The 24,954-nt window shown below is 67.3% G+C and overlaps 1 protein-coding gene across 2 annotated transcripts; it reads left to right on the top strand.

Moving 5' to 3' along the window:
* The first annotated feature begins 1,257 nt into the window (after positions 1 to 1,257).
* COL16A1 (collagen type XVI alpha 1 chain) lies at positions 1,258 to 24,257 on the top strand. Of its 2 annotated transcripts, none has more exons than XM_041417598.1 (71): positions 1,258 to 1,366; positions 2,287 to 2,392; positions 4,106 to 4,168; positions 4,284 to 4,401; positions 5,698 to 5,821; positions 5,905 to 6,180; positions 6,259 to 6,339; positions 7,297 to 7,428; positions 8,040 to 8,093; positions 9,149 to 9,184; positions 9,527 to 9,553; positions 9,908 to 9,970; positions 10,133 to 10,174; positions 10,261 to 10,305; positions 10,499 to 10,534; positions 10,680 to 10,742; positions 10,836 to 10,880; positions 10,959 to 11,054; positions 11,188 to 11,226; positions 11,470 to 11,514; positions 11,871 to 11,906; positions 12,045 to 12,161; positions 12,251 to 12,286; positions 12,369 to 12,404; positions 12,479 to 12,568; positions 12,660 to 12,707; positions 12,823 to 12,858; positions 12,948 to 13,001; positions 13,179 to 13,295; positions 13,379 to 13,414; positions 13,521 to 13,628; positions 13,706 to 13,828; positions 13,914 to 13,967; positions 15,043 to 15,084; positions 15,168 to 15,203; positions 15,353 to 15,406; positions 15,474 to 15,542; positions 15,627 to 15,671; positions 15,781 to 15,807; positions 15,888 to 15,953; positions 16,039 to 16,092; positions 16,169 to 16,222; positions 16,311 to 16,364; positions 16,448 to 16,492; positions 16,575 to 16,691; positions 16,925 to 16,960; positions 17,095 to 17,169; positions 17,279 to 17,323; positions 17,607 to 17,651; positions 18,694 to 18,747; positions 18,855 to 18,908; positions 19,369 to 19,422; positions 19,551 to 19,595; positions 19,689 to 19,742; positions 19,822 to 19,857; positions 20,225 to 20,287; positions 20,393 to 20,464; positions 21,002 to 21,055; positions 21,146 to 21,190; positions 21,388 to 21,432; positions 21,533 to 21,586; positions 21,672 to 21,725; positions 21,823 to 21,873; positions 22,013 to 22,102; positions 22,198 to 22,233; positions 22,338 to 22,382; positions 22,474 to 22,662; positions 22,761 to 22,827; positions 22,923 to 23,099; positions 23,737 to 23,814; positions 23,904 to 24,257. In XM_041417598.1, exons 2-71 carry the CDS (start codon positions 2,317 to 2,319, stop codon positions 24,104 to 24,106), a joined length of 4,836 nt encoding a protein of 1,611 aa, XP_041273532.1. In that variant the 5' UTR covers positions 1,258 to 1,366; positions 2,287 to 2,316; the 3' UTR covers positions 24,107 to 24,257. The 2 variants fall into 2 exon arrangements, with proteins under 2 accessions (XP_041273532.1, XP_041273533.1); XM_041417599.1 differs by having other exon boundaries at positions 12,663 to 12,707.
* Positions 24,258 to 24,954: the final 697 nt, after the last annotated feature.

The following is a 24,954-nucleotide window of genomic DNA, read 5'->3' on the forward strand; positions in this document are numbered from 1 at the left end:
GTTGGGGTGGGATGTGGGGCCAGTTTTGGGGCCGTGCCCCGCACCCACAGGACACACAAACCCAGGTTCATCGCTGCTGGGAGGCCCCAAAGAAAGAACAGCTCGAGGAGAACAATCATCCCAAACGAGAGAAAATTCGCTGTGTTTTCTTTCCCACTTGCTTTAATTACCCTTAATTACCTCAGCAGGCACCTCGCGGGAGCATTGTCACCACGTCGCCGGGACTGGCGGAGCCGAGCCGCTGGGGTTGCCCGCGACAGCTTATTTACTGCCTCTGCATAAGCAGCAGTTGTTAATTAGCGAGTTTATTGAGATCCATGCGTCCCTCACGCGGCTCTAAAGCTGCAGCCTAAATAGATCCATCACAATTTGGGAGAAAACACAGCTGAGCCATCTGAGGGTCCTGCGCCACCCCAGCACGGTGACACAGCCGTGGCTATGCCAGCGGATGCTTTGCACCCTCCAGACCCAAACTTACACGAGCTGAGCTCGTTCCCTGCCTGGTTTTGAGGGATCAGGGCGGCCTGGCACGCACGGGAACGGGAGGATGGGGCAGAGCGAGGCAGCCAGGCCTCGGGGCAGCATTCCAGGCTGGCACGTCCCGGCTGGGATGGGCCCGGATCCCTCCAGGGCTTGGCAGGGCTCTGGGAAATCAGCAGCTCCGCCGCTGCCGGGGACGTGGGAGCAGCGGCGGTGCCAGCGGCAGGGATGGTGGCAGCGGTCCCGTCCCAGCGCTCTGACCCCGGGCACCTCGCCCTGAGCCAGACTGTCCCCAGGCCACCCCAAGGCGCAGGGAGGGGACAGCAGCTCCGTGTCACACAGCCGGCTGGCTGCCCCAGTGCCTCGGGCTCTGCCCGGAGCTGCTCCTGGGGCCGCGCCAGTGGAGGAGCATCCTTAAGGGACATCCTCCTTCCGTGGGGACAGACGATGCCAGCTCCGGGTGTCCTGAGCTCCCTGTGGGGAGGAAGAGCCGCTCCACAGGGGTGGCAGCCAGGGAATGGGACGCACCCCACCCCTCTGGGATTGGGGTTCCCCTTTTCTGGGCCGGTGCCCAGAGCCCGGAGAGAGGAGGGAGGGTCGGGAGGGAAGGAAGGCGCTGCCGGGGGAGGCGCCCGGGGGAGGAGGAAGAGGAGAAGGAGAAGGGCGGGGATGCGAAGGCGGCCCCCCCGGGTTGGGGAGGGGGTGGTGCGGAGGGCGGGCAGCGCTTGGGGGGCGGCTCGGGCCCCCCCCGGAGGGAGGCGGGGAAGGCGGCGGGGGCGGCGCGGCAGCTCCCGGTGTCCCGCGGCGGAGTTCCCGGTGTCCCGTGGAGGAGTTCCCGGTGTCCCGCACCCCCCCGACAGCCCCGTCCCCACCGAGCCCCTCGCAGGTGAGCCCCGGGCAGCCCCTCACCGGGGGCGGGCGGAGCGCGGCGGAGCCCGGCCCTGCGGCGGGACGGGACGGGACGGGACGGGACGGGACGGGACGGGACGAGGGGGGATTCCCCGTTAATCACCGGGGTTAATCACGCCCCGGGGCCGCGGGGACCCGCCGGTGCGGAGGGTGCGGCGCAGGGAAGGGGGAGCGGGCGGGGGGAGCTGCGGAGCGGAGCGGGGGGCGTGGGGGGTGAGGAGGTGGCACAGGGGGTGGGAGCCGGCAGTGCCAAGGCCAGCGGATCCGGGTGGCAGCTCAGGGGACAACCGGTGAAGGGGTTGTGGCTCGGGACAGGGGGGAGCCTGGGGAGAGCTGGGGGTGTGAGAGAGCCCCGAGCGGGCAGGGCAGGGGTGGTCCCGCTGCTGGGGGTGCCGGGGGCTGTGCGTGGGGTGAAGAACGGGGATGCACGTCCCGCTCTGGCAGCAGCCCCGGGAGCCCAGGGTGTCCGGTCTGTCCCGGCTCCGGGCCCTGCCGGCAGCCCCAGCTTGCCTCGTGGCAGGAAGCAGGAGGGAGGCCAGGTCGGGGTGACCTGCGGGGACACTCCGGGATCCACAAGGAACCGGGAGATAAAACGGGAGGGGATGAGACCTTCCTGGGTGGGTGCACGCAGGACGTGCCCGGTTCCACTCTGGGGAACTTCAGTCATTGCATTTCTGAATGTTTGGAGTAAATCCGGCTGCTGGCCTTTGACACCCAGGGATGCTGAGGCTGAGGGTGGGCGTGGAGCAGATTGATGGGGGCCACACTGACCCCCAAAACATCACCGAGCCGTGGCCTGGAGGGTCAGCACCACTCCATGCTGGTGGCTTTCCTGCTGTGGGCAACCTCACGGGCTGGTGGCCACCAGGTGCCCATCTCGGGGTCTGTCCCTTGCAGGTGCGGGCCCTGAGCTCTGCCACGGGCACCATGAGGGGTCTCTGGGCCCTGGCACTCGCCGGGCTCCTCAGCGCCTGCCAGGGGAAGGAGCCGCTGCCAGCAGAAGGTAAGGACCACGGGGGCGGGGGCTTGGGAGCCACCTCCCTCCTCGCCTGTCCCTGTCACAGCTGGGTCAGACCCAGCGGTGGCAGAGCAGAGGTGGCCGCAGACAGCGTGAGCTGTGCCAGGTCCCCACGTGCCAGGACCGGAGTGGCGGCTCCGGGCTGAGCGCCGGGGCTTTGCTCAGCATCCCGTGCGGGCAGGGGGCCAGGCAGAGTGGAGCCGAGCGAGCCCGGCTGCGGGGAGCCAGACGGGACACCCGACACCGCCCTGGCCATGGGGTGGGATGGGACTTGGCCACTCTGCGGCCGGGGGTCGCTCGGTGCCAGCTGGCAGCGCGGCTGGAGCCGGGTCCGGGCGGGGCAGGTGAGCCAGGACTGCTCCGGGCACGGTGAGGATGCACGGAGCTCCCGAGGGAGTCGGGAAGAGGTTTGGCCGTGATCCACACGATGGTGGAGGGCTGGGGGTTGTCCAGGTGCAGCTGGGGACAGCGGGACGATGGCTGAGGTGTCCCCGGCCGGGTGTCCCTGACCTGTCCGTGGGTCCCGGTGTGGGATGAGCCCCGGGCTCCGGGGGAGGAGCCGCTGGAAGCGACGCCGTGGTTGCATCAGGCTCGGTGGGGGTGGAGCGGTGGCTCGGCCCGGGTTTGCCCGGGAGGGGACACTGTCACTGTCACCCGCTCCTGCTGCCCGGCACGGAGTGGCCTCGCATGTCCCGGCCTCTCCTGAGGGACAGAGGGCTGGACAGGCGAGATTTTCCCTTCCCAGGGCTGGGATGGCACTTCAGAGGGATGGCACTGGGGTGATTTTTGCTCCTTGGTGTCCCCTGCCCCGCTGAGGGTGATGTCAGCGCCGGCGGGAGGGGACTGTGCCCCCGGCTGTGACATTCACTGCTGTGGCATTGTCTGGGGTCCCCAGGCCCAGAGCATGTCCCCGTGGGCAGTCTGGGCCACACGCCACGGCGGTGCCAAGCTCTGGGGCAGAGGTGGGCAGGGGCTGGGGGGGGGGGTCAGAGACCCCCCGGGAACACACAAGGAAGAGGTGGGAGAATCTTTGGTCCCCATCCGGCTCCAGGGCCGCTTTGCGTGGAGACAAAACAAATCCCTCCCTCCCTACCCCCTTGTTTACTCCTTTATCTCGCACCTCCCAACATCTGGCACATCTGGAGGTGGCTCGGTGCTGCCGGAGCCGTGATTTATCCCTGCAAGCAGCAGCAGCACCCCCGTGACCGCTCCTGACACGGCATTTCCTGCTTTTCCTGCTCCTCAGCCTCCGGCTGGACCCTCACGCCTGTCCCCGAGGGCCACCGGCTCTGAGCTGTCACCGGGATGGTGCAGGGACAGCTCTCGGTGGCACTGTGGGTGTCCCTGGCACCCGTCCGAGTCTACTGATGCTGATTGCAGCCGCGGGGCTGTCTGCAGGCAAAACAGACAGAGCTGGGAAAAGCATTTCACCTGTGGGAGGCAGCAGGGCCAGCTCTGTCCCCTCCCGAGCTCTGTCCCCTCCCGAGCTCTGTCCCCTCTGAGCTGCTCCTGGAGCATTCCAGCCTCGCTCCTCCCGGCTCCCCGGAGTGGAGTTTGCTTGGTCTGTCCGTCAAGGCCGGCTCCTGGCAGCACCCCGAGACCCTCCTGGGCTTGGGGAGCTCTGTGTGGTCCCACCCTGCTTGCCCCACCGCTCCTGGGGACACGGCAGTGACAGTGATGTGCTGGTTTGCCTCGCAGGGGAGCTGTGCCCGCAGCTCTGGGACGAGGATCTGGTTGGGGACAAGTATGAGAATGTCACGGGTAAGGAAAGACTCTCTCAGGGATCCCCTGACACCCCAGGATGGGCTCTGTGGCCTGCCTGGGGGCTGTCACCTGTCGCAGGGCCAGGTCTCATGTCCCCTGCTCTGTCCTGCAGGTTTTAACCTGGTTAAGAGGTTCGACCTGCTGAAGATCTCGTCCGTCAAAAAGATCCGCAGCGCCCGGGGGCCGGTGGTGCTGCGCCTGGGCACCGTGCCCCTGGTCCAGCCCACGCAGTGAGTGGCCCTGGGTGGCCTGTGAGGTGGCCCTGAGTGACCCCAAAGCTCCTCCGGGCCATCCCCAGGTGTAAATTTGGGGTCTGGGTGGAGCTGGGTGGGCTTTGCCATTAGCTCGTGCCAGGGATGCCAGGCAGCTCTGTGTCACCTGTGGGGACACTGGGGACCCTGAGGCTGCCCCAACACCTTTCTCCTCGAAAGTAAACCCCGTTCTGCTGGGTGGTGGCCAAACCTTGTGCAAGCAGGGCTCTGTGGTTGCTCCCTCTGTGTCACCTGTGGGGACGCTGGGGACCCTGAACACCTTTCTCCTCGAAAGTAAACCCCGTTCTGCTGGGTGGTGGCCAAACCTTGTGCAAGCAGGGCTCTGTGGTTGCTCTGGGCACAGCCTGCAGGGTCCAGACGAGCTCCAGAGGCTCTGAGCAGGCACTGCTGGGTATGTGGGGGCTGCTGGGGGGCACAGGGTGACTGGCCCTTGTCCCCTGTGTCCCTGGTGCCCACGGTGCCAGGGCTGGCAGGGACGCTGCAGCGTGGCAGGGTGGGAGCAGATCCACGTCTGTCCTCGGGAGCTGCTCCTGCAGGAAATGGCTGCGGTGTGTCCCCACATTGCCCCGGGACTGGCACGGAGCTGTGCTGGGCATGGGGCTCTCCAGAGGGCCAGGAGATCCAGCCTGGGCAGCCAAATCCTTGGATGGCTTCGGGATGGATGGGGGAGGCTCCAGGCTGGTGTTGCTCTTGGCCGGGGACATCCCAAATCCAGCCTGGGGGAGTCTGGAGATGGGGACAGCCCAGGCTGTGAGATCCTATGGGTGCCCACCCACCTCAGTGCTCTGTCAGGGTGTCCCCCTGCCCGATGGGGAGGAGAGGGCACCGCTGGCCTTGTCCCAGTCCCCATCCCTTGGTCCAGCTCCAGAGCAGTGGCTTGGAAAGCCGAGGCTGGGAGCGGAGCAGAGCCCGGAGCAAATATTTCCAGTGGTTTTGTGGGCTGTGGGAGGGCTGGGAAAGGCTGCCCCAGCCGCCTTGGGGGTGACGGATGCATTTCCTGGCTGCCCTGGGACAAAATTTTAGGATAAGAGCACGTCCCTGGGCGCTGCAGCCACATCAGCATCTTTGGGGTGCACAGTGCGGGGCAGAACCCACCGTGGTGGCATCTGGGGTGCCACCAGTGGGGACAGATCATGGCAGGACCCACGGGGGGGCTGTTGGGGTGGTGCTTCCACCTGAAAGTGCCCTACGGATGGGTGCCACCCTCCTTGGTGCCAACTCCACCCCCAGAGTCCCCAACGGCTGTCCCCACAGGCAGGTGTTCCCCCGGGGGCTGCCCCCCACCTTCACCCTGGTCCTCACCTTGCTGCTGAAGAAGAACAGCACCGGGGAGCACTGGTACCTCTTCCAGGTCACCGACCGGCAGGGATACCCCCAGGTACACCCTGGGGGTGTGGCGGGACGCCCCAGGAACAGCCAGGAGCCGTCCCTGAGCGTGGCACTGTCCCCTCTTGTGCCCAGCTCTCCCTGTCCGTGCACGGCCCCGAGAAAAGCCTGGAGTTCCAGGCGCGGGCACCGGGTGCCACCTTCGTCAGCGCCGTCTTCGCGGGCAAGGCGGTGGCGTCCCTGTTCGACGGGCGCTGGCACAAGGTGGTGGTGGCCGTGCAGGGCCACGCCGTGTCCGTGCACCTGGACTGCGCCTCCATCTCCTCCAAGCCGCTGGGGCCGCGGCGAGCGCTGGCCCCGGAGGGAAACGCCTTCCTGGGGCTGGACGCCGTGCGGGGCACCCCGGTCCGGGTGAGTGCCCCGGGGTCAGGGAGGCTCCGCCCGCGGTGTCGGGGCCCCCCCTGACCTGTCACCCGCGTCCCGCCGCAGTTTGACATCCAGCAAGCCCAGATCTACTGCGACGCCGAGCTGGCCAGGCGGGAGGGGTGCTGTGAGATCTCGGCCAGCGGGGTGAGTGCCACAGAGTGCCACTGTGTGCCACTGAGTGCCACAGAGTGTCACAGAGTGCCACTGAGCACCCCTGAGCGCCCCTGAGTGTCCCTGAGCACCCCTGAGTGCCACTGAGCACCCCTGAGTGCAGTGCCACTGAGCACCCCACCACAGAGTGTCACAGAGTGCCACTGAGCACCCCTGAGCACCCCTGAGTGCCCCTGAGTGTCCCTGAGCACCCCTGAGTGCCACTGAGCACCCCTGAGTGCCACTGAGTGTCCCTGAGTGCCCCTTGGTGCCCCTTCATGTTCCTGTGTGCTCCTGAGTGTCCCTGAGCACCCCTGAGTGCCACTGAGCACCCCTGAGCACCCCTGAGTGCCCCTGACTGCCACTGAGTGCCACAGAGTGCCACTGAGCACCCCTGAGTGTCCCTGAGCACCCCTGAGTGCCACTGAGCACCCCGAGTGCCCCTGAGTGCCACTGAGTGTCTCCGAGTGTCTCTGAGTGCCCCGAGCACTCCTGAGTGCCACTGAATGTCTCTGAGCGCCACTGAGTGCCCCTTCGTGTTCCTGTGTGCTCCTGAGTGTCCCTGAGCACCCCTGAGTGTCCCTGAGCACCCCTGAGCGCCACTGAGCACCCCGAGTGCCCCTGAGTGCCACTGAGTGTCCCCGAGTGTCTCTGAGTGCCCCAAGCACTCCTGAGTGCCACTGAATGTCTCTGAGTGCCACTGAGTGCCCCTTCGTGTTCCTGTGTGCTCCTGAGTGTCCCTGAGCACCCCTGAGTGTCCCTGAGTGCCCCCACCCCAAACTCGGCCGGACCCTGGAACCGCCCTGTGCACACTCAGGGTTTAACCCCAAGGGAAACTGAGGCGCGGTGAGGGCAGGTCGGTCCCCTTTGTGTCACCGCCTCGTGTTTCCTGTCCCCACGGCCCCGGCTGTCCCCCGGCCGCCTCCCCGCGACCCCGCTGTCTCCCTGCAGTGCCAGACGGAAACGCCCAAGACTCGCCGGCAAGCGGAGCTGATGCAGAGCAGCAATCTCATCGAGATGGTGCCGCAGCCCGAGGGCAGGGTGTTCACCCGCTGCTTCTGCCTGGAGGAGCCGCTGGGCACCGTGAGCTCCGGCAGCGCCGCCCCGGCCCCATCCCGGCCCCATCCTGGTCCCCATCCCCACCCCGGCCCCACCCCGGTCCCATCCCGGCCCCATCCCGGTCCCATCCCGATCCCATTCTTGTCCCCATCCCCGTCCTTGGGCCTGTCCTGGTCCCTGCTCCCATCTCCATCCCCATCCTGGGTCCCCATCCTGTCCCTGTCCCTGCTCCTGACACCATTTCCATCTCCATCCCCATCTTGGGTCCCCCATCTCCAGCCCTGTCCCCATTCCCATTCCCATTCCAGTTCCCATCCCCATTCCTGTCCCATCCCAGTCCCATCCCAGTCCCCATCCCATACCTGGCCTGGTGCAGCCACCTTGCTCCAGCCCCTGGAAAATCCCTTCCTCACTTTTTCCACCGGGTGTGAGGCTGGGGAGGGAGGTGTCTGTGACCCGAGGGGATGAGAGACAGGAAGGTCCAACCTGGGGAGGGAGGTGTCTGTGACCTGAGGGGACAAGGGACAGGAAGGTGCCACCGCTGCCTCCTCCCTGGGGAGGGATTCACGGAGAGGGAACTCCCAGGGCTGGGATGACCCAGGCAGGTGCCACCACGTGCTCTTCCCTCCCTGCAGGAGCCGGGCAGAACGTCAGGAAGAACCACCCTGAGGAACGATCCCAAGGACAAGGTGAGCGTGTCCCCGCCCTGCTCCCCTTCCAGTGCCACCCCATGGTGCCACCCACTGTCCCAGACCCAGGCTGGCTCTGTGCCTGCCACGTTTGGGATCTCCCAGCGCTTCAGGAACGCCGTGAGGAGCGGCTGCTCTGCTCCCCCGAGCAGGGATCGAGGCCCCTCTGGCTCTGTGCTGCTGCTGGAGCCATCCCAGCTCTGGCCAAGGGCCTCTTTGTTCCCTCCGAGTGTCTCCGGAGCGCTGCCAGGGCTGGGAAACGTCTCCAGCGCTCCTGTTCCTCATCCCTGAACGTCTCTGGGATCCCTCATCCCACCACGGGGATGTCCCAGGGTGCAGATCGGGGCTGGAGGCCGTGGGGACACAGCCACATCTGCCTGTCCCCAGTGCCGTGGGGGCTGGTTTGGCTCGGCAGAGCCGTGGTCAGGCCACAAACCCGCGGGGACACCGGGCCAGGAGCTGGGCACCTCCCCAGGGAGGAAAGCTGGCCGTGTTTCCCTGCTCCATCCAGGAATTCCCTGTGCCCAGGGAGCTGCAGGGCTGGGGGAGAAGCTGCGGGGGGATCCCCATGGATGTGGGGTGCTCAGGGGAACGGGGCAGGGGCTGTGGGGTTTGGGGCATTGTGGGGTTTGGGGTGCTGTGGGGTTTGTGGGGGCTGTGGGGTTTGGGGTGCTGTGGGGTTTGTGGGGGCTGTGGGGTTTGGGGTGCTCTAGGGTTTGTGGGGGTTGTAGGATTTGGAAGTGCTGTGGGGTTTTGGGGGTGCTGTAGAGGTTTGGGAGCTCTGAGGTTTTGGGTGCTCTGGGTTTTTTGGGGGCTGTGGGATTTGGGAGTGCTGTGGGGTTTGGGGGTGCTGTAGAGGTTTGGGAGCTCTGGGGTTTTGGATGCTCTGGGGTTTGTGGGTGCTGTGGGGTTTTGGGTTCTCTGGGGTTTGGGGTGCTGTGGGGTTTTGGGTTCTCTGGGGTTTGGGGTGCTGTGGGGTTTTGGGTGCTCTGGGGTTTGGGGTGCCACAGGCAGTGTGTGGAGCTGCTCCAAGCTTCCATCCCTGTCTCTTCCAGTGCCCTCCCTGCTCGCCCCAGATGGCACCAGGAAACGTGAGTGTGGCACTGGGCATGGGGACCCCGAGCTGGCCAGGCTGGGCTGTGAGCTGCGGGTGGCAAAAGCCACTGGGGTGCTGTCACCAGCCCCCCACTACCCCACAGCTCCTCCTGGCCCTGCCACATCTGGAAGGCCCCTAATCCTTTCCAGATGTGGCCCCATTCCTACAGCAACCTCTGGCTGGGGTGTGGGGGGATGGCAGGGGGGTGGCAGGCCACTGGGACACCTCGTGTCCCGTGGTGGCACTTGGGGACAGAGCACAGGGACAATGGGGACTGTGGCAGGCTCAGGGCTCTACTGCTGCCACCTCGGGGGACACCTTTCCCCTGTCTCCACAGGTCACCCTTGGTCTCCCAGGTCCAAAGGTTGGTTTGTCACCCACCAGGACACGCAGAGCTCCAGCAGGAATGTGGGAATGCTGTGCCAGAGCGTCCCTGCCAGGAGCTGGGGGCACACCCGGGGATGTGGGGACACCCTGTGTCTGTCCCACACCCTGTCCCCATTTGTCCCCCTCCCTGTGCCCGTTTGTCACCCACCCTGTGCCCATTTGTCCCCCACCCTGTGCCCGTTTGTCACCCTCCCTGTGCCTGTCTGTCCCCCTTCCTGTGTCTGTCCCCCTCCCTGTGCCTGTTTGTCACCCTCCCTGTGTCTGTCCCCCTCCCTGTGCCCATTTGTCCCCCACCCTGTGCCCATTTGTCACCCTCCTCTCTCTCTTGCAGGGCACCAAGGGCGAGCGGGGCCTCCCTGGCACTGCTGGTGGCAAAGGGGAGAAGGGTGACCGTGTGAGTGTCCCTGGTGTCCCTGTCCCTGGTGTCCCTGGTGTCCCTGGCCTGTCCCCTTCTGCTGAGGGGTCACTCCCTGTGGAGTGGCACAGGGGGTCCCTGTCCTCGGGGTGCCCCTGTCCCCAAACCCCCCCGTCCCTGAGCCACTTCCCCCCTCTGCAGGGCATGGACTGTGTGCGCACCCACCCCGGCGGCCCCGTGCAGGTGAGACCCCCCCAAACCCTCCCCAAAGTCCCCTCCCCATCCCTGCCTCCCCTCTCACCACCTCCTCCTCCTCCTCCTCCTCCCAGTGTGCCGAGGGCCCGCGGGGTGAGAAGGGGCAGCGTGGCCAGGTGGTAAGTGACACTGTGGAGGCAAACTGTGGGGACACTGCGGGGATCCCCCTGCCCTGGGCAGGCACAGGGGGTCCAGCTCTGCAGGTCCAGCTCTGTGTGGGCATGAAAGGAGCAGGAGGTGACCTTGCACGAGCCCACCTGGGTGCCTGCAGAAGCCCACCTTTGTCCCCTTTGTCCCCTTTTTCCCGTGCAGGGACTCCCGGGCCCAGCTGGCACTGAGGGGCAGAAGGTGAGTCCAGCCCACCTGGGGGTCCTGGCATGGCAGCAGAGACACTTGGGATGGTGGCAAAGGTGCCAGGACCTGCCAGTACCAACCTGGGTAGCCTGGGTGACACCACAGGTGACACCACGGGTGACATCTGTCTGTCCTGCAGGGCCAGAAGGGTGAGAAGGGCGACGGGGGACTGCAGGGCAAGCCGGGGCGCCCTGGGCGTGATGTGAGTAGTGCTGGGGGGTACCTGGGCACCCCCTGGGCATCCCCCAGGTCAGGGGGGCACAGGAGCCTTCACACCCCACTCCCCTCCTGGCAGGGCCGGCCCGGAGAGATCTGCGTGGTGGGACCCAAGGGCCAGAAGGTACCTGGGGGTTTGGGGGTGAGGGGTGGGAGATGGGGCACCTGGTGGCACTGCCACACCCTCCCCAATGTCCTCCAGGGTGACCCCGGCCTCGTGGGACCGGAGGGATTGGCTGGTGAACCAGGACCCCCGGGCAAGCCAGGCTCTCCAGGGGTTGGCATTCCAGGGAAGCCGGTGAGGACCCCTGTGCCAAGGTGGTGTCCCCATGGTGGGCATTACCATGGGAAGGGCAAGGTGCCACCCCACAGCCAGAGCTGGCTGGCCAGGGCACGCCAGCAGGGTTAACACCACCCTTTGTCCCTTTCAGGGTGACCCTGGTGGCCCCCCAGGTCCGAAGGGAGAGAAGGTGAGTGCAGGGAAAGGGGTCCCAGGTGCCCCCCGTGCCCAGAGCAGGCCTGGCAGGACAGGGGGCTGTGCTGGGAATCCCACCCAGAGCCGGATCCACCAGGGCTGAGCCAGAGCCATCAACACCTCTGGGTGACCCAAGGACCTGGCTTGGGGGGCAGGACACCCCCGAGGGGACAGGGGTGTCACCCAGGGCTGTGGTGTCCCCCTTGCTGAGCTCAGGATTTCCCATCTCTGGCTCCAGGGCAGCCCGGGAGCTCCTGGACCCGGAGGATCGCCTGGGACACCCGTGAGTAGCAGAGCTGGGAGCCAAAGCCGGGGTCAGGGCCGGGTTTTTGGCTCGGGGTCGGGGCTGCTTGGCCGGAGAGGGGCCGGGATCAGAGCCCAGGAGCCAAGAGGGCTTTGGGAAAAGTGGAGCCAAGAGGGCTTTGGGAAAAGTGGAGCTGAGAGGGCTTTGGGAAAAGAGGGAGCTGAGAAAGCTTTGGGAATCTGGGACCTGAGAGGGCTTTGGGAAAAGCAGAAGTGTCACTGGGGACCGGGATCACCCCGTGATGGGGCTGGTGGCCAGCGAAGGGTGCTGGGTGGCACTGCTGGGGCACAGCGTGGCCTCCCTGAAGCAGCCCCGTCCCCACTTTGCTCCCGCAGGGTCTCCCCGGAATGCTGGGGCCGAAAGGAGACAAGGTGGGTGAGGTGACACGGTGGGTGCGGTGACACGGTGGGTGCGGTGACACGGTGGCCAGGGGCACATCCCCCGGCCCTGGGGCTGCCTGGGACATCCTGGGGGACACCGCCCTCTGTGTCACCGCTCCCACCGGGCAGGGCGAGCCGTGCGAGGTGTGTCCCACTGTCGCCGAAGGGACGCTCGGTGCCGTCGGCATTCCCGGCAAGCCGGGGGCGCGGGGAGAGCCCGGAGCGCCCGGCAGGGATGGGGTCTCGGTGAGTCTGAGCCCGGGCATGGGGGGCATGGAGGGCAGAGCGGTGTCACCTCAGCCGCCCTGATGTTCCCTCTGTTTTCCCCTTCCCAGGACACACCCGGCCCCGAGGGACCCAAAGGGGACAGGGTAGGTGACACGGGCCTGGCTTGTCCCCACCTGGAGCTGAGGGGACACCGAGCAGCACCCAGCTCCTGCTTTTCCTTCCCAGGGCGATCCTGGCATCCAGGGGATGAAAGGGGACAAGGTGAGTGTGTGACCCTCCACGCCACCCCCTGCTCGGCCACTGCAGCCTCTGACTGTCCCCTGCTGCCATCCCAGGGGGACTCGTGCCAGCCCTGCGACATCCGAGTGCTCGCCGCTCTGCGCCGCGGCCCCGCCGAGGGCCTCGAGGGGGAGCCGGGGCTGCCGGTGAGTGGTGGGGCGGGACCCCCCTGTCCCCGGGCGGGGTGACACCCTGGGGTGCTCCGGGTGCCGGGGCAGTGACCACATGGGTGTCCAGCAGGGCCAGGTGGGGCTGTCCGAGCTGGCCGGGATCAAAGGTGACAAGGTGAGTGACCCCCTCCCCTCTGCACATCCTGGGGGGAGCGGGAGTGTCTCATGGGGGCAGGCCAGGCTTGGCTAATCCCGAGTTTAATCCTGATCCTGGCCCTGCTCCGTTTCAGGGGGACAGTGGCCATGTGGGACCCACGGGCAGGCCGGTGAGTGGGGACATTGTGGGGGGCTCAGAGGTGTCAGAGCCCAGTTTTGGGGACCGTGGTGTCACCTGTGCTGGGGATTCTCCGTGCAGGGAATGCCGGGAGAGAAGGGAGACCCAGGTGTGAGGGGGCTCAAGGGAGAGAAGGTGAGCGCAGCACTGGGGACACCCCTGTCCCTGTCCCTGCTCTGTCCCTGTCCTGTCCCTGTCCTGTCCCTGTCCTGTCCCTGCTCAGACCTGGCCATGTGACACTGAGGTGAGGGAGGACAGGGCTCCGTGTCCCTGTCCCCAAGGCCACCTCCCAGCGGGGATGTCCCCCTGCAGGGCGAGCAATGCGGGCAGTGCCCTCCCACCCCGCAAGCCCTCCAAGGGACGGCGACAGCGCTGGCAGTGCCGGGGCCACCGGGTGAAAGGGGTCCTGGTGGCGCCCCGGGCAGAGCGGTGAGTGCCCCCCGTGCCCCCCGTGCCCTCCGTGCTGGCATTGGGGGGCATGCCCCCCCTGACCCATCCCTGCGTTTCCCCAGGGCAGACCCGGCGCGGCTGGCGACAAGGGACAGAAGGTGAGAGCGGCTCGGGGTGGCACCCGGGGGACTCAGAGGTGGCAGAGGGCGCTGTGACCTCTGCGTGCCGTGTCCCCGTGCCAGCTTTGTCCCCTCTCTTTGCCAGGGCGACGCTGGCAGCCCCGGGGACCCGGGCACGCCGGGCATGGCCGGTGTCCCGGGGCTGTCGGGTGAGCCTGGCATCAGGGGACCAGCTGGCCCCAAAGGCGACAAGGTGAGGAGAGCCCCGCGTTCTGGGCAGCCCCGCGGTGTCACCCACCCCTCCATCCCTGTCGTGTCCCCTCCCCGCAGGGAGAGCCGTGCGACCCCCGCCCTGCCGCTCTCGGGCACCCCCCGGACGGGGTGGGCATCCCGGGAAAAGCCGGGCCCAGAGGAGACCCGGGCCCGCCGGGCATCGGCCAGCCCGGCAGACCCGTGAGTGTCCCCTCCCCGTGTCCCCTCCCCACGGGCACAGCGCCCGCTGGCAGCGTGTCCTCGGGGTGACCCTGCTGTGTTTTAGGGCAAGCCGGGGCTGCCGGGGGTGCAGGGTCCTGCCGGGCCCAAGGGGCTGCAGGTGAGTGGGGTGCAGGGTGTGGGGTCCTGGGGACACCTCAGTGCCCCTCTGTGTCCCCTGGGGTTCTGGGGACACCTCCTTGCCCCTCTGTGCCCCCAGTGGGGTCCTGGGGACACCCCAGTGCCCCTCTGTGTCCCTAGTGGGGTTCTGGGGACACCTCAGTGCCCCTCTGTGTCCCCTGGCATTCTGGGGACACGCCAGTGCCCCTCTGTGTCCCCAGTGGGGTGCAGGGTTCTGGGGACACATCAGTGCCCCTCTGTGTCCCCAGTGGAGTGCAGGGGCTGGGTGTGGGGTGCTGGGGACACCTCAGTGCCCCTCTGTGTCCCCTGGGGTTCTGGGGACACCTCCTTGCCCCTCTGTGCCCCCAGTGGGGTCCTGGGGACACCCCAGTGCCCCTCTGTGTCCCTAGTGGGGTTCTGGGGACACCTCAGTGCCCCTCTGTGTCCCCAGTGGAGTGCAGGGGCTGGGTGTGGGGTTCTGGGGACACCTCAGTGCCCCTCTGTGTCCCCTGGCATTCTGGGGACACGCCAGTGCCCCTCTGTGTCCCCAGTGGGGTGCAGAGTCCTGGGGACACATCAGTGCCCCTCTGTGTCCCCAGTGGAGTGCAGGGGCTGGGTGTGGGGTGCTGGGGACACTTCAGTGCTCCTCTGTGTCCCCTGGGGTTCTGGGGACACCTCCTTGCCCCTCTGTTCCCCCCGTGGGGTCCTGGGGACACCCCAGTGCCCCTCTGTGTCCCTAGCAGGGTTCTGGGGACACCTCAGTGCCCCTCTGTGTCCCCTGGCATTCTGGGGACACGCCAGTGCCCCTCTGTGTCCCCAGTGGGGTGCAGGGTTCTGGGGACACATCAGTGCCCCTCTGTGTCCCCAGTGGAGTGCAGGGGCTGGGTGTGGGGTGCTGGGGACACCTCAGTGCCCCTCTGTGTCCCCTGGGGTTCTGGGGACACCTCATGCCCCTCTGTGTCCCCAGTGGGGTGCAGGGTTCTGGGGACACCTGCCTGCCCCTCTGTGTCCCCAGTGGAGTGCAGGGGCTGGGTGTGGGGTGCTGGGGACACCTCAGTGCCCCTCTGTGTCCCCAGGGTGAGCCAGGACCTCGGGGGATCGGCCAGCCAGGACCACAGGTGGGTTTTGGGGTGCCTGTGTTGTCCCCTGCTGTCCCTCACTGCGTGGCTCTGGTGGCTTTCACAAACTCTGCTTTTCCCAGGGAGACCCCGGCAACACCGGACCCCCCGGACCCCCTGTGAGTTTGGGGTGGGATTTTGGGGTGCCCACCCCTGGGTGATGGCGTCACACCCCTGCCAGCCCTCTGTGTGCCTTGTGGCGGCTCTGGGGACAGCGCTGTCCCCTCCCTGAGGGGGAGGGGGAACCAACACCCTGTCCTGCCCCCAGGGCCCCCCCGGACCGCAGGGACCCTCGGGGATGGCAGCAGAGAAAGGTGCCAAGGTAAGGGAGCGTCCCCCAGCCCTCGGTGCCCCCCGTGCTCCCCATTCCTGCTGTCCTTCCTCCGCAGGGATCTCCGGGCCCCAAAGGTGCCACGGGACCCCCTGGGCCACCCGGGAGCAGCGTCACAGGGCCACCGGTAGGTCCTGCCCTAGGGGATGGGCAGTGCCACCCTGCTGGCACCTTCATCCTGGCGTTTTCCTCACCCTCCTCTTCCTCGCAGGGCCCCGAGGGGCAGCGGGGGCTCCCCGGCTCCAGCGGGCAGCCGGTAGGTGCGGGGGGGTGCCAGGGGGGCGTGCCAGGGATGTGGGGGGTCACACGGCGGGTGGGGGGCACCGGGGGCTGCCCTAACGCCCATCTCCGTTTTCCTCTGGCAGGGGGAGAAGGGTGCCCAGGGAGAGAAGGTGAGTCGGGGTCCGCGTGGAGCCGTGCCCCCCCCCGTGCCACCCCAAACCCGCCCTGCCCTCACCCCCTGTGCCCACAGGGAGACCCCGGCGAGTGCTCCTGCCCCTCCAGCCCCCGCCAGGACCCCAGCTACAACGGGATGCCGGTGAGTGTCCCCCCCCTGTCGCTGTGCCACCCTCACGGGCACCCCCCCGGCCCCGTTTCACCCTCCCGGATTCTCTCACCCCCAGGGAGCGCCGGGATTATGGACCGGGATGTCCTGGCAGCCCCAGCCCGGCCCGCAGGTCGGTGCCACCCCGCTGTTCCCCTGACACCCCCTCACCCCTCGCCTCTCTCTGATCGGTTTTTGGGGTCTTGCAGGGCCCCCCCGGAGCTCCCGGCCCCCCCGGGCCGCCCGGTGCCCCCGGTCGCCAGGTGAGGGCTGGGAGAGGGGAGCAGGAGAGGGGAGCAGAGACCGTCCTGAGCTTTCAGGGCAAGGTTTGAGTATTCCCCTGGGATTTAGGGAATGCCGGGACACAACGGCTTGCCCGGGCTGCCTGGACCGGCTGGAGACCTGGTAGGTGGTGACAATTCCCGTGGCAATGTCCCTGTCCCCAGTGCGGGGACAATTCCCTGCATCGCTCCCTCCCTCTCCTCCAGGGCCCTCTGGCCGTCATGGCTGAGAGGAACATCGAGGTGCTGAAGGTGAGAGGTGGGGATGGGCTCACCCTCCTGCCCTGGGGACCCTCGGGGCACCCCTGACTCCCCTTTTCCCCCCCCATTTCAGACTCTCTGCGGGGACTGTGCCCAGCTGCAGGCAGCGCTGGAAGCTCCCAGGGGCGTGGAGGGGGAGAAGGGGGATGGGGGCATGCCAGGCGCCCCTGGCAGCGAGAACTGTGCCAGGGTGAGTGTTCCCACAGCTCTGCGCCGGGATTTGGGTGCCCGGCACACCCTGACTGCGCAGGGTGGGGTTGGAAAGACGCCCCCCGAGTCGCGGGGAATTGGATTTGGTGGCAGCTGGGGGAAGTGCCGCCCTCTGGGGACACTGGGAATGCTGGCACAGCCCCAGGGGGATCCCGGCAGGAGGGACAGGCTCGTCCTTTGTCACAGCTGGGTGACGCCGGGGTTCTTTTGCAGTGCTTCGCGCAGTTCCCGCGAGCGGAGGAGGCGCGGGTGAGTGACTGTCCTGCTGCCACCCCAGGGACGGTCCCTGCGGGGCATCCAGGACTGTCCCCCAGCTGTGGGGAGCTTTAGGGAGGCTTGGCAGGGTCCATCTCGGGATCCTGATGTGTCCCCACCCTGTGCAGGGTGACAGCCCTGACTGCGCGGGTCACCCCGGGCTGCCGGGAGCCCCGGGCATCCCAGGAGAGAGAGGAGAGCAGGTGGGTGAGCTCCGACCCCTCCTCCCCGCCACCCCAACCCTTCCCGGGGGCTGTGGCACGTCCCGTGGTGCTGTCCCCACCTCGGTGTCACCCCCATCCCCCTCCCCAGGGCTCGCCAGGGCTGCGCGGACCCCCAGGACCACCCGGACCCATCGTGAGTACCGCTCCCCGGGCCGGGGGGGGTCTGGGGGGCTCGCAGCCCCTCAAAGCAGGTCGCCAAAGGGGCCTGGCACCCTGCCCGAGGCAGAGGGCCGCGGCCGTGGCCAGGCACAAGTGTGACACGGCACGGCACCGATGTCCCCGCGGAGGCTGGAGGAGGAGGAGGTGACGCCGCTGGCAGCCCCGAGGCGGAGCAGGAGCTCTGTGGCACCCCCAGGGCTCAGGCCAGGCTCCCCAGCGCCTTTTCCAAGCTGTGACCTCCCTGTTTCTCCCCTCAGGGCCCCCCAGGCTTTCCTGGAACGCCGGGCGCCCCCGGACTGCCCGTAAGAACGCAGCACGGCTCCGCTCTGTGCCCTTGTGTCGCTGCCGCTTGGTTTGGCTGTGTCCCCTGTCGCTGTCCCCCCCGGGACAGCAGCAGCGCAGCTGCCCCTCCCCTCCCACTCCATCTCCATCCTGCCATTCCCGCTCCTCCCTCCCAAAGCAGGGGGTCCCGGCGGACCCGGATTTGGGGGTGATCTTCCTCAGCTCGGGGACCTGGTGCTGGCACTCGCCACCTGCTGGGTCGCCTCGGCGCAGCGGGAGCTGGCGCGGCTCCAGGTGTGCCAGGGAGCTGCCACCTGGGCCGGGTGACCGTCACAGCTCCCCTGATGGTCACCAGGGACACCCCTGGTGGGGACCAGCAGGATCCCGTGTGTGGCCTGGGCTCCTCCTCCTCCTCCTCCTTCTCTGGTCACTCGTGTGTGGTCACTCAGCCTTCATCTCCATCTTCATCTCCATCTTCATCCTCACCTCCACCTCCATCTCCACCCTCCTGCTGCCCCTGCTCGCTCCCCACAGGAGCTGGTGGTGGGGCTGTGCCGGCGGCTCCCGGAGGATCCCGCGCTCCTGCTCGTGTCCCCTCGTCCACTAATGTCACCGTCACCCCACGGCCTCTCTGGGGCTCTCGGGGGCTCTCTGTGGGCCGTGCTCTGCGGTGTGCCAGCGTGTCCTGTCACTCTCTGTCACCCCGGCACCACGTCACCTCACTAACCCACCCCAGAGGTCCCCGTGGTGCTCCGGGCTGTCCCCGTGTCACCCTGGGAGGACGGGGGGCACCAGGCTGGAGCTGAGGGCTGCAGCCAGAGCTGGGCACCCCACGCAGCCCCCCAGGGCCGAGATTTCCCTGGCACCAGGGTTTGAGCGTCCCCACCGTGCCTGGGCACTGACCCCGGTGCCTGCAGGGGTGGAGGGAGCCCAGGCAGCCCCAGCAGGCTGGCAGAGGTCACAGACCCCAGGGGCTGTGCCCAGGTCCTGCTGCCAGGTGGGCACAGCCCCGACAGGGGCTGTAGGAGACCCCCCTGCATCTCCTCTCTTCTCCCCACAAAGGGTCTGCAAGGGGAACGTGGCCCTGCCGGGCTGGCCGGAGCCAAAGGGGAGCCGGTGAGTGCAGTGGGACCAGGGGACAGGGGGACACTGGTGGCCCGTGGGGGGTGGCACTGGCTGGGGCGCTGCCCCAGGTGGCTCAATGTCATCATTCTCACACACAGGGACCTCCAGGACAACCCGGCTACCCCGGGGCCACGGGGCCCCCCGGCCTTCCTGTGAGTACTGGGGGGACCAGGCAGCCCCTGCCAGCCCCCCTGCCCCAGCCCTGCCTCAAACCCCAGCCCTGTCCCAAATCCCAACCCTGCCCCAAATCCCAACCCTGTGGCAAGTTCTATCCATACCCCAAATCTCACCCATGCCCTAAATCCCACCCATACCCTAAATCCCATCCTTGCCCCAAATCCCATCCCTGTGGTAAATTCTATCCATACCCCAAATCTCACCTATGCCCCAAACCCCAGCCCTGCCTCAAATCCCAACCCTGCCCAAATCCCAACCCTGCCCCAAACCCCAGCCCTGCCCCAAATCCCAACCCTGTGCCAAGTCCTATCCATGCCCCATATCCCACCCATGCCCCAAACCCCACCTGTACCCCAAACCCCCCCGTACCCCAAACCCCCCCGTACCCCAAACCCCCCCGTACCCCATGTCCCCACCCTGTCCCTTCCTTCCCAGGGCCTCAAAGGCGAGCGAGGCTACGTGGGTCCCCCTGGCGAGAAAGGGGAGCTGGTGAGTCCCTCAGGGCCCCGCTCCGGGGGCAGTGGGGCTGGGGGCTGCCCCAGGTGCCCCCTCTCCGTGGGCACCGGGGCTGGCACCTTCCAGCCCCCTCCTCCTGATGCTATTCCCGTCCTTCCCAGGGACCCCCCGGCGTGGACGGGCTGCCCGGTCCCGTGGGGCCAGCGGTAGGTGCCCACCCTGGGGGCTGTGGGGAGGGAGGGGGGTGGCTGGGCGGGGGGTTTGGGGTGCTCCCACCACCCCATCCCATCTCTCCACAGGGTCCCAGGGGCGAGCGTGGGCTCCCGGGAAGCGCTGGAGAGAAGGGGGACCAGGTGAGTGTCCCCAAAGGGGACAGGACCCCCAGGACCCCCGTGGGCTGTGGGGTCCAGCTCAGCTCCTGTCTCTCCTCAGGGATTCCAGGGCCAGCCTGGCTTCCCGGGACCACCGGTGAGTAAATCCCACCGGGAATTCTGAGTAAACCCCACCAGGAATTCTGAGTAATCACACTGGGAATTCTGAATAAATCCCACTGGGAATTCTGAATAAATCCCACTGGGAATTCTGAGTAAATCCCACTGGGAATTCTGCATACATTCCATTGGGAATTCCAGCACCCTGGGAGAGGGACCCCATTCCTGGCCGTGTGTCCCCGTGTCCCCACAGGACAGGGGGTTCTACGAGGGGGACACGAGTGGGGTGACAATCAGGGAGCAGCCCCAGATCCCATTTAAAATAATCCCATTAAAATAAACCAGGAAAGAGCGGGATTTATGGGCTGGGATCCCCCTTCACTCCACACCCCTCTCCTCTTTAGGGTCCTCCTGGTTTCCCAGGAAAGGTTGGTCCAGCCGGGCCACCAGGGCCTGTGGCAGAGAAGGTGAGTGCCAGGGACAAGTGGCAGCGGGCGGTGGCTCTGTGTCCCGCCTGTCCCTCGGCTTTGTGGCCTGTCCCTGCCGGTCCGTGACTCCTGCGGCTCCTGCAGGGCAGCGAGGGCGTGCGAGGCCCCGCGGGGATGCCAGGGCCCCCCGGGCCCCCCGGACCCCCGGGAATCCAGGTAAGACCCTCCCCCCCCACTGTGTGTCACTCTCGGGTGCTCCTGGGAGCATCACTGGCTGTTCCTGTCCCCAGGGACCTGTTCCCATCCCCAAGGATCTGTTCCCATTCCCAAGGAACTGTTCCCATCCCCAGGGACCTGTTCCCATTCCCAAGGAGCTGTTCCCATCCCCAGGGACCTGTTCCCATCCCCAGGGATCTGTTCCCATTCCCACTGGCCTGTTCCCATTCCCAAGGATCTGTTCCCATTCCCAGGGACTTGGTCCCATCCCCAGGGATCTGTTCCCATCCTCAAGGATCTGTTCCCATCCCCAGGGACCTGTTCCCATCCCCAGGGATCTGTTCCCATTCCCCAGGACCTGTTCCCATCCCCAGGGATCTGTTCCCATCCTCAAGGACCTGTTCCCATCCTCAGGGATCTGTTCCCACTCCCAGGGATCTGTTCCCATGGCCTGGGGTTCCCTGAGCAAGTCCCTTGGGGACCCCCAGAGCTCCCCAATGCAAACCTCCCTCTGTCACTGTCACCTTGTCCCCACAGGGCCCTGCTGGCTTGGAAGGACTGGATGGCAAGGATGGCAAGCCAGGGCTGAGGGTGAGGCTCCAGATCTCTCTGGATTTTGGTGGGGGGCAGCCACCCTGCACCCCCAGGACACCCCCAACCCCTGTCTCTCTCTCTCCCCAGGGTGACCCCGGTCCCCCTGGGCCACCAGGGATGATGGGTCCTCCGGTGAGTGACAGCCCTCCTTGTCACCCCTCCCTAGTGCTCCGTGCCTGGCAGCCAAGCCAGGCTCCCCCGAGCAGGGACTGTCCCCTGATGTGTTCCTGGGGACACTGAGCATGGGTGGTGGCCTTGGACCGGCACTGCAGGGTCAGGGTCACCTGGCAGCACCCTGGGACCCCCACCCAGCTCTTTCCTCTCTGCAGGGTTTCAAGGGCAAGACAGGACACCCAGGGCTCCCAGGACCGAAGGTGAGCCGTGGTGACACTGCCTGGTGACATCCCCAGGGACCTCGAGCCTGGCCAGAACTCCACTCACCGCTCTGTCCCTGATGTCCCTTCCCCCTTTTAGGGTGACTGTGGCAAACCCGGCCCCCCAGGGAGCACGGGCCGGCCAGGAGCCGAGGTGAGTGAGGGCTGGGGGACCCCTGGGCACCCCTCATCACCACCGCCCTTCCTCCTCCTCCTCCTCCTCACCTTGCCTTCCTCAGGGTGACCCCGGACCCATGGGACCCCAAGGCCGGCAGGGACCCCCAGGGCTCATCGTAAGTTGCTGCCCCCATGATGGGGGGATCACAGCGGGGATCCCTTGGGGGCAGGGAGTGGGGACACCACCCGTGACCCCACTGTCTCTGTCCCCAGGGTCCCCCTGGCAGCCCGGGACAGCCGGGTCCCGCTGGCCTCGCTGGGGTGGTGAGTACTGCCAGGGCTGGAGCCCTCGCTCCGGGCTTTGGGGCGGGGATTTGGGGTGGGGATGGGCTTGGGATCGCCTGATCCCGGTGATCCCGATGCTCCCGATGCTCCCGATGCTCCCGGTCCCTCCTCCCCGCAGGGGCTGAAGGGCGAGCGCGGCTCCGCGGGCGAGCGGGGTCTGCCGGGAATGCCAGGACAGCCGGGACCCCCGGGACACCCGGGACCACCGGTGAGCACAGCAGGACCCTGCACCCCGGCGCGTGGGGACCTCGGGGGTGGCCCCGTGGTGTCACCACCTCACGCTGCCCCTCTTTGACCCCGCAGGGAGAGCAGGGACCGGACGGACCCGTTGGGAAGGAGGTGAGCCGGGTTCTCTGGAGCTTTCCTGCCCCGCTGGACACGGATTTTGTCATCCTCTGGCCCCAGGGTGGGGACATCCCTGTCACACTGCTCCTGTTTTCCAGGGACCCCCAGGAAAACCGGGCATTGCGGGCCCGGCCGGACAGAAGGTGAGGCTGTGCCACCTGGCAGTGCCACCACGGCCACCACGGTGTCCCACAGCTGTCCCGGCACGCCAGGACTGACCTTTCCTGTCCGCAGGGTGACGCTGGAGCCCCCGGCGAGCGGGGGTACCCCGGGGAGAAGGGCAGAGCCGGAATGCCCGGGGGGCCGGGCAAAAGCGGCTCCATGGGGCTCGTGGGACCTCGGGGACCCGCGGGAGAGAGGGGACCCCCGGGCTCGCCGGGCCCCGCGGGCAGCCCCGGCCTACCGGGACCACCGGGGATGATGGTAAGGACATCGGGTGGCCGTGTCGGGGGACAGGACGCTGTCCCTGTGGCGGGACGTGGTGGCCGTGTCCCCTCGCGTGTCCCCTCGTGTCCCCGCAGGGAGATGTGGTGAATTACGACGAGGTCAAGCGGTTCATCCGCCAGGAGCTGAACAAGATGTTTGATGGTAACGGGCAGGGGGTGGCGGCGAGGCCCGGGGACCCTCCCCGTGTCCCCGCCCTGTCCCCGCAGAGCGGCTGAGCTCGGTGCGTGTCCCCGCAGAGCGGATGGCGTATTACACCTCCCGGCTGCACTTCCCGGTGGAGATGGTGGCATCCCCGGGCAGGCCCGGTCCCCCCGGGAAGGACGGGCTGCCCGGCCGGCCGGGACCCCCCGGATCCCCGGGGATGCCGGGGCAGATCGGCAGAGAGGGGCGGCAGGGCGTGCCGGGCATGCGGGGTATGTGCTGCTCCCCGGGGCGTTCCCGGTGTCCCTGCGGTGTCCCCAGGATGTTCCTGGTGTCCCTGCAGTGTTCCCGGTGTCCCTGGGGCATTCCCAGTGTTCCCAGTGTCCCCAGGATGTTCCCGGTGCTCCTGGGGTGCTCCCCGTGTCCCCATCATGTTCCCGGTGTCCTTGGAGTGTTCCAAGTATCTCTGGTGTTCCCAGTGTCCCCATCATGTTCTCGATGTCCTTGGGGTGTTCCCAGTGTCCCCGGGACATTCCCAGTATCCCCAGTTCATTCCCAGTGTCCCTGGGCCGTTCCCAGTGTCCCCAGGACGTTCCCGGTGCTCCTGGTGTGCTCCCCGTGTCCCCATCATGTTCCCGGTGTCCCTGGAGTGTTCCCAGTGTCCCCAGTTCATTCCCAGTGTCCCCTGGACATTCCCAGTGTCCCCAGTTCATTCCCAGTGTCCCTGGGACATTCCCAGTGTCTCCAGTTCATTCCCAGTGTCCCCGGGACATTCCCAGTATCCCCAGTTCATTCCCAGTGTCCCTGGGCTGTTCCCAGTGTCCCCAGTTCATTCCCAGTGTCCCTGGCACTGGGATGCTGTGGCTGTGCCAGGCTCTCACCCCTCCTCTCCATCCACCTCTCTCCCAGGTGAGCCGGGTGCCAAAGGAGAGAAAGGCGAGAAAGGTGTGGGGCTGATGGGGGACAGCGGCCCCCCGGGACCCCCAGGTGAGCCCCGTCCCTCTGCCTGGCCCCCAGCCCCACCCTGACCTTTGCTGCCACCCCCCCTCACCCTTCTTTCACCCCATCTCTTCCAGGTCCCCAAGGGCCACCAGGCTACGGCAAGATGGGTCCCCCGGGCCCCGTGGGGCAGCAGGGCATCCCCGGCATCCCCGGCCCTCCCGGTGCCACGGGGCAGCCGGGCAAGACGGGGCACTGCAGCCCCGCCGAGTGCCTGGGGGCCGTGCCCATGGAGCAGCCGCTCTTCCAGCCCAAGAACGTCAAGGGTCCCTTCGGCTGAGCGCCCCCCGCGCCCCCCAGTTTGCTGTTAATATTGTTCGTGTTGTTTCCCCGCTGTGCCGGGGCCGTGCCCGTGGCGGGGGGCTCGGGGCTTGTACAGCAATGGCGGGGGCGGGTGGATCCTGCCCCGAAAATACACCTGTGCAGGTGGCCCCGCGCCTCCCGGCTCCGTCAGTGGGCACGGCGGGGGCTGTGCTCCTCGCCAGCCCTGTCCCCACCCTGTCCCCAGCCCTGTCCTCAGCCCTGTCCCCAGCCCTGTCCCCAGCCCTGTCCTCAGCCTGTCCCCAGCCCTGTCCCCAGCCCTGTCCCCACCCTGTTCCCAGCCCTGTCCCCAGCCCTGTCCCCACCCTGTCCCCAGCCTGTCACCGAGGGATGCTGCTCGGGCTGCTTCTGAGGCCACTCTGGTTGGGGACACGGTGACCCTGAGCTCCCTGTGACCCTGGGACTGATGGAGTGTCCCAGTTCTGATCCCAGGGGATGCTGGCGCTGTCTCAGGGGCAATCCCAGCCGTGATCCGGGGGTTTCCCAGCGCCATTCCTGGGGAGGTCCCATTCTCATCCCAGCACATCCCAGCCCCGGTCCCAGGAGATCTGTGATGGGGTGGGATCCCAGCCTTGCCTCTGGAGGAATCCCAAACGAATTCCCGTGGTCCTGTGGGGATTCCAGCCCTACTCAGGCTGCCCTCAGCCCTGCTCTTGAATCATGCCTGGGATTCCTGGGAAGCCCAGACTGCCATCCCAGCCCTGCTCCTGGAGGGATCTCGGTCCTGCTGCCGGGGGATCCCAGCCCGCATTTTGTGGGGTCACCACCCCATTCCCGGGCAGATCCCGGCTGAGCTCCCGGGGAATT

The sequence above is a fragment of the Onychostruthus taczanowskii genome, unplaced genomic scaffold (genome assembly GCF_017590055.1).
Source record: "Onychostruthus taczanowskii isolate IOZ18803 unplaced genomic scaffold, ASM1759005v1 scaffold56, whole genome shotgun sequence".
NCBI classification, from domain to species: Eukaryota; Metazoa; Chordata; class Aves; order Passeriformes; family Passeridae; genus Onychostruthus; species Onychostruthus taczanowskii.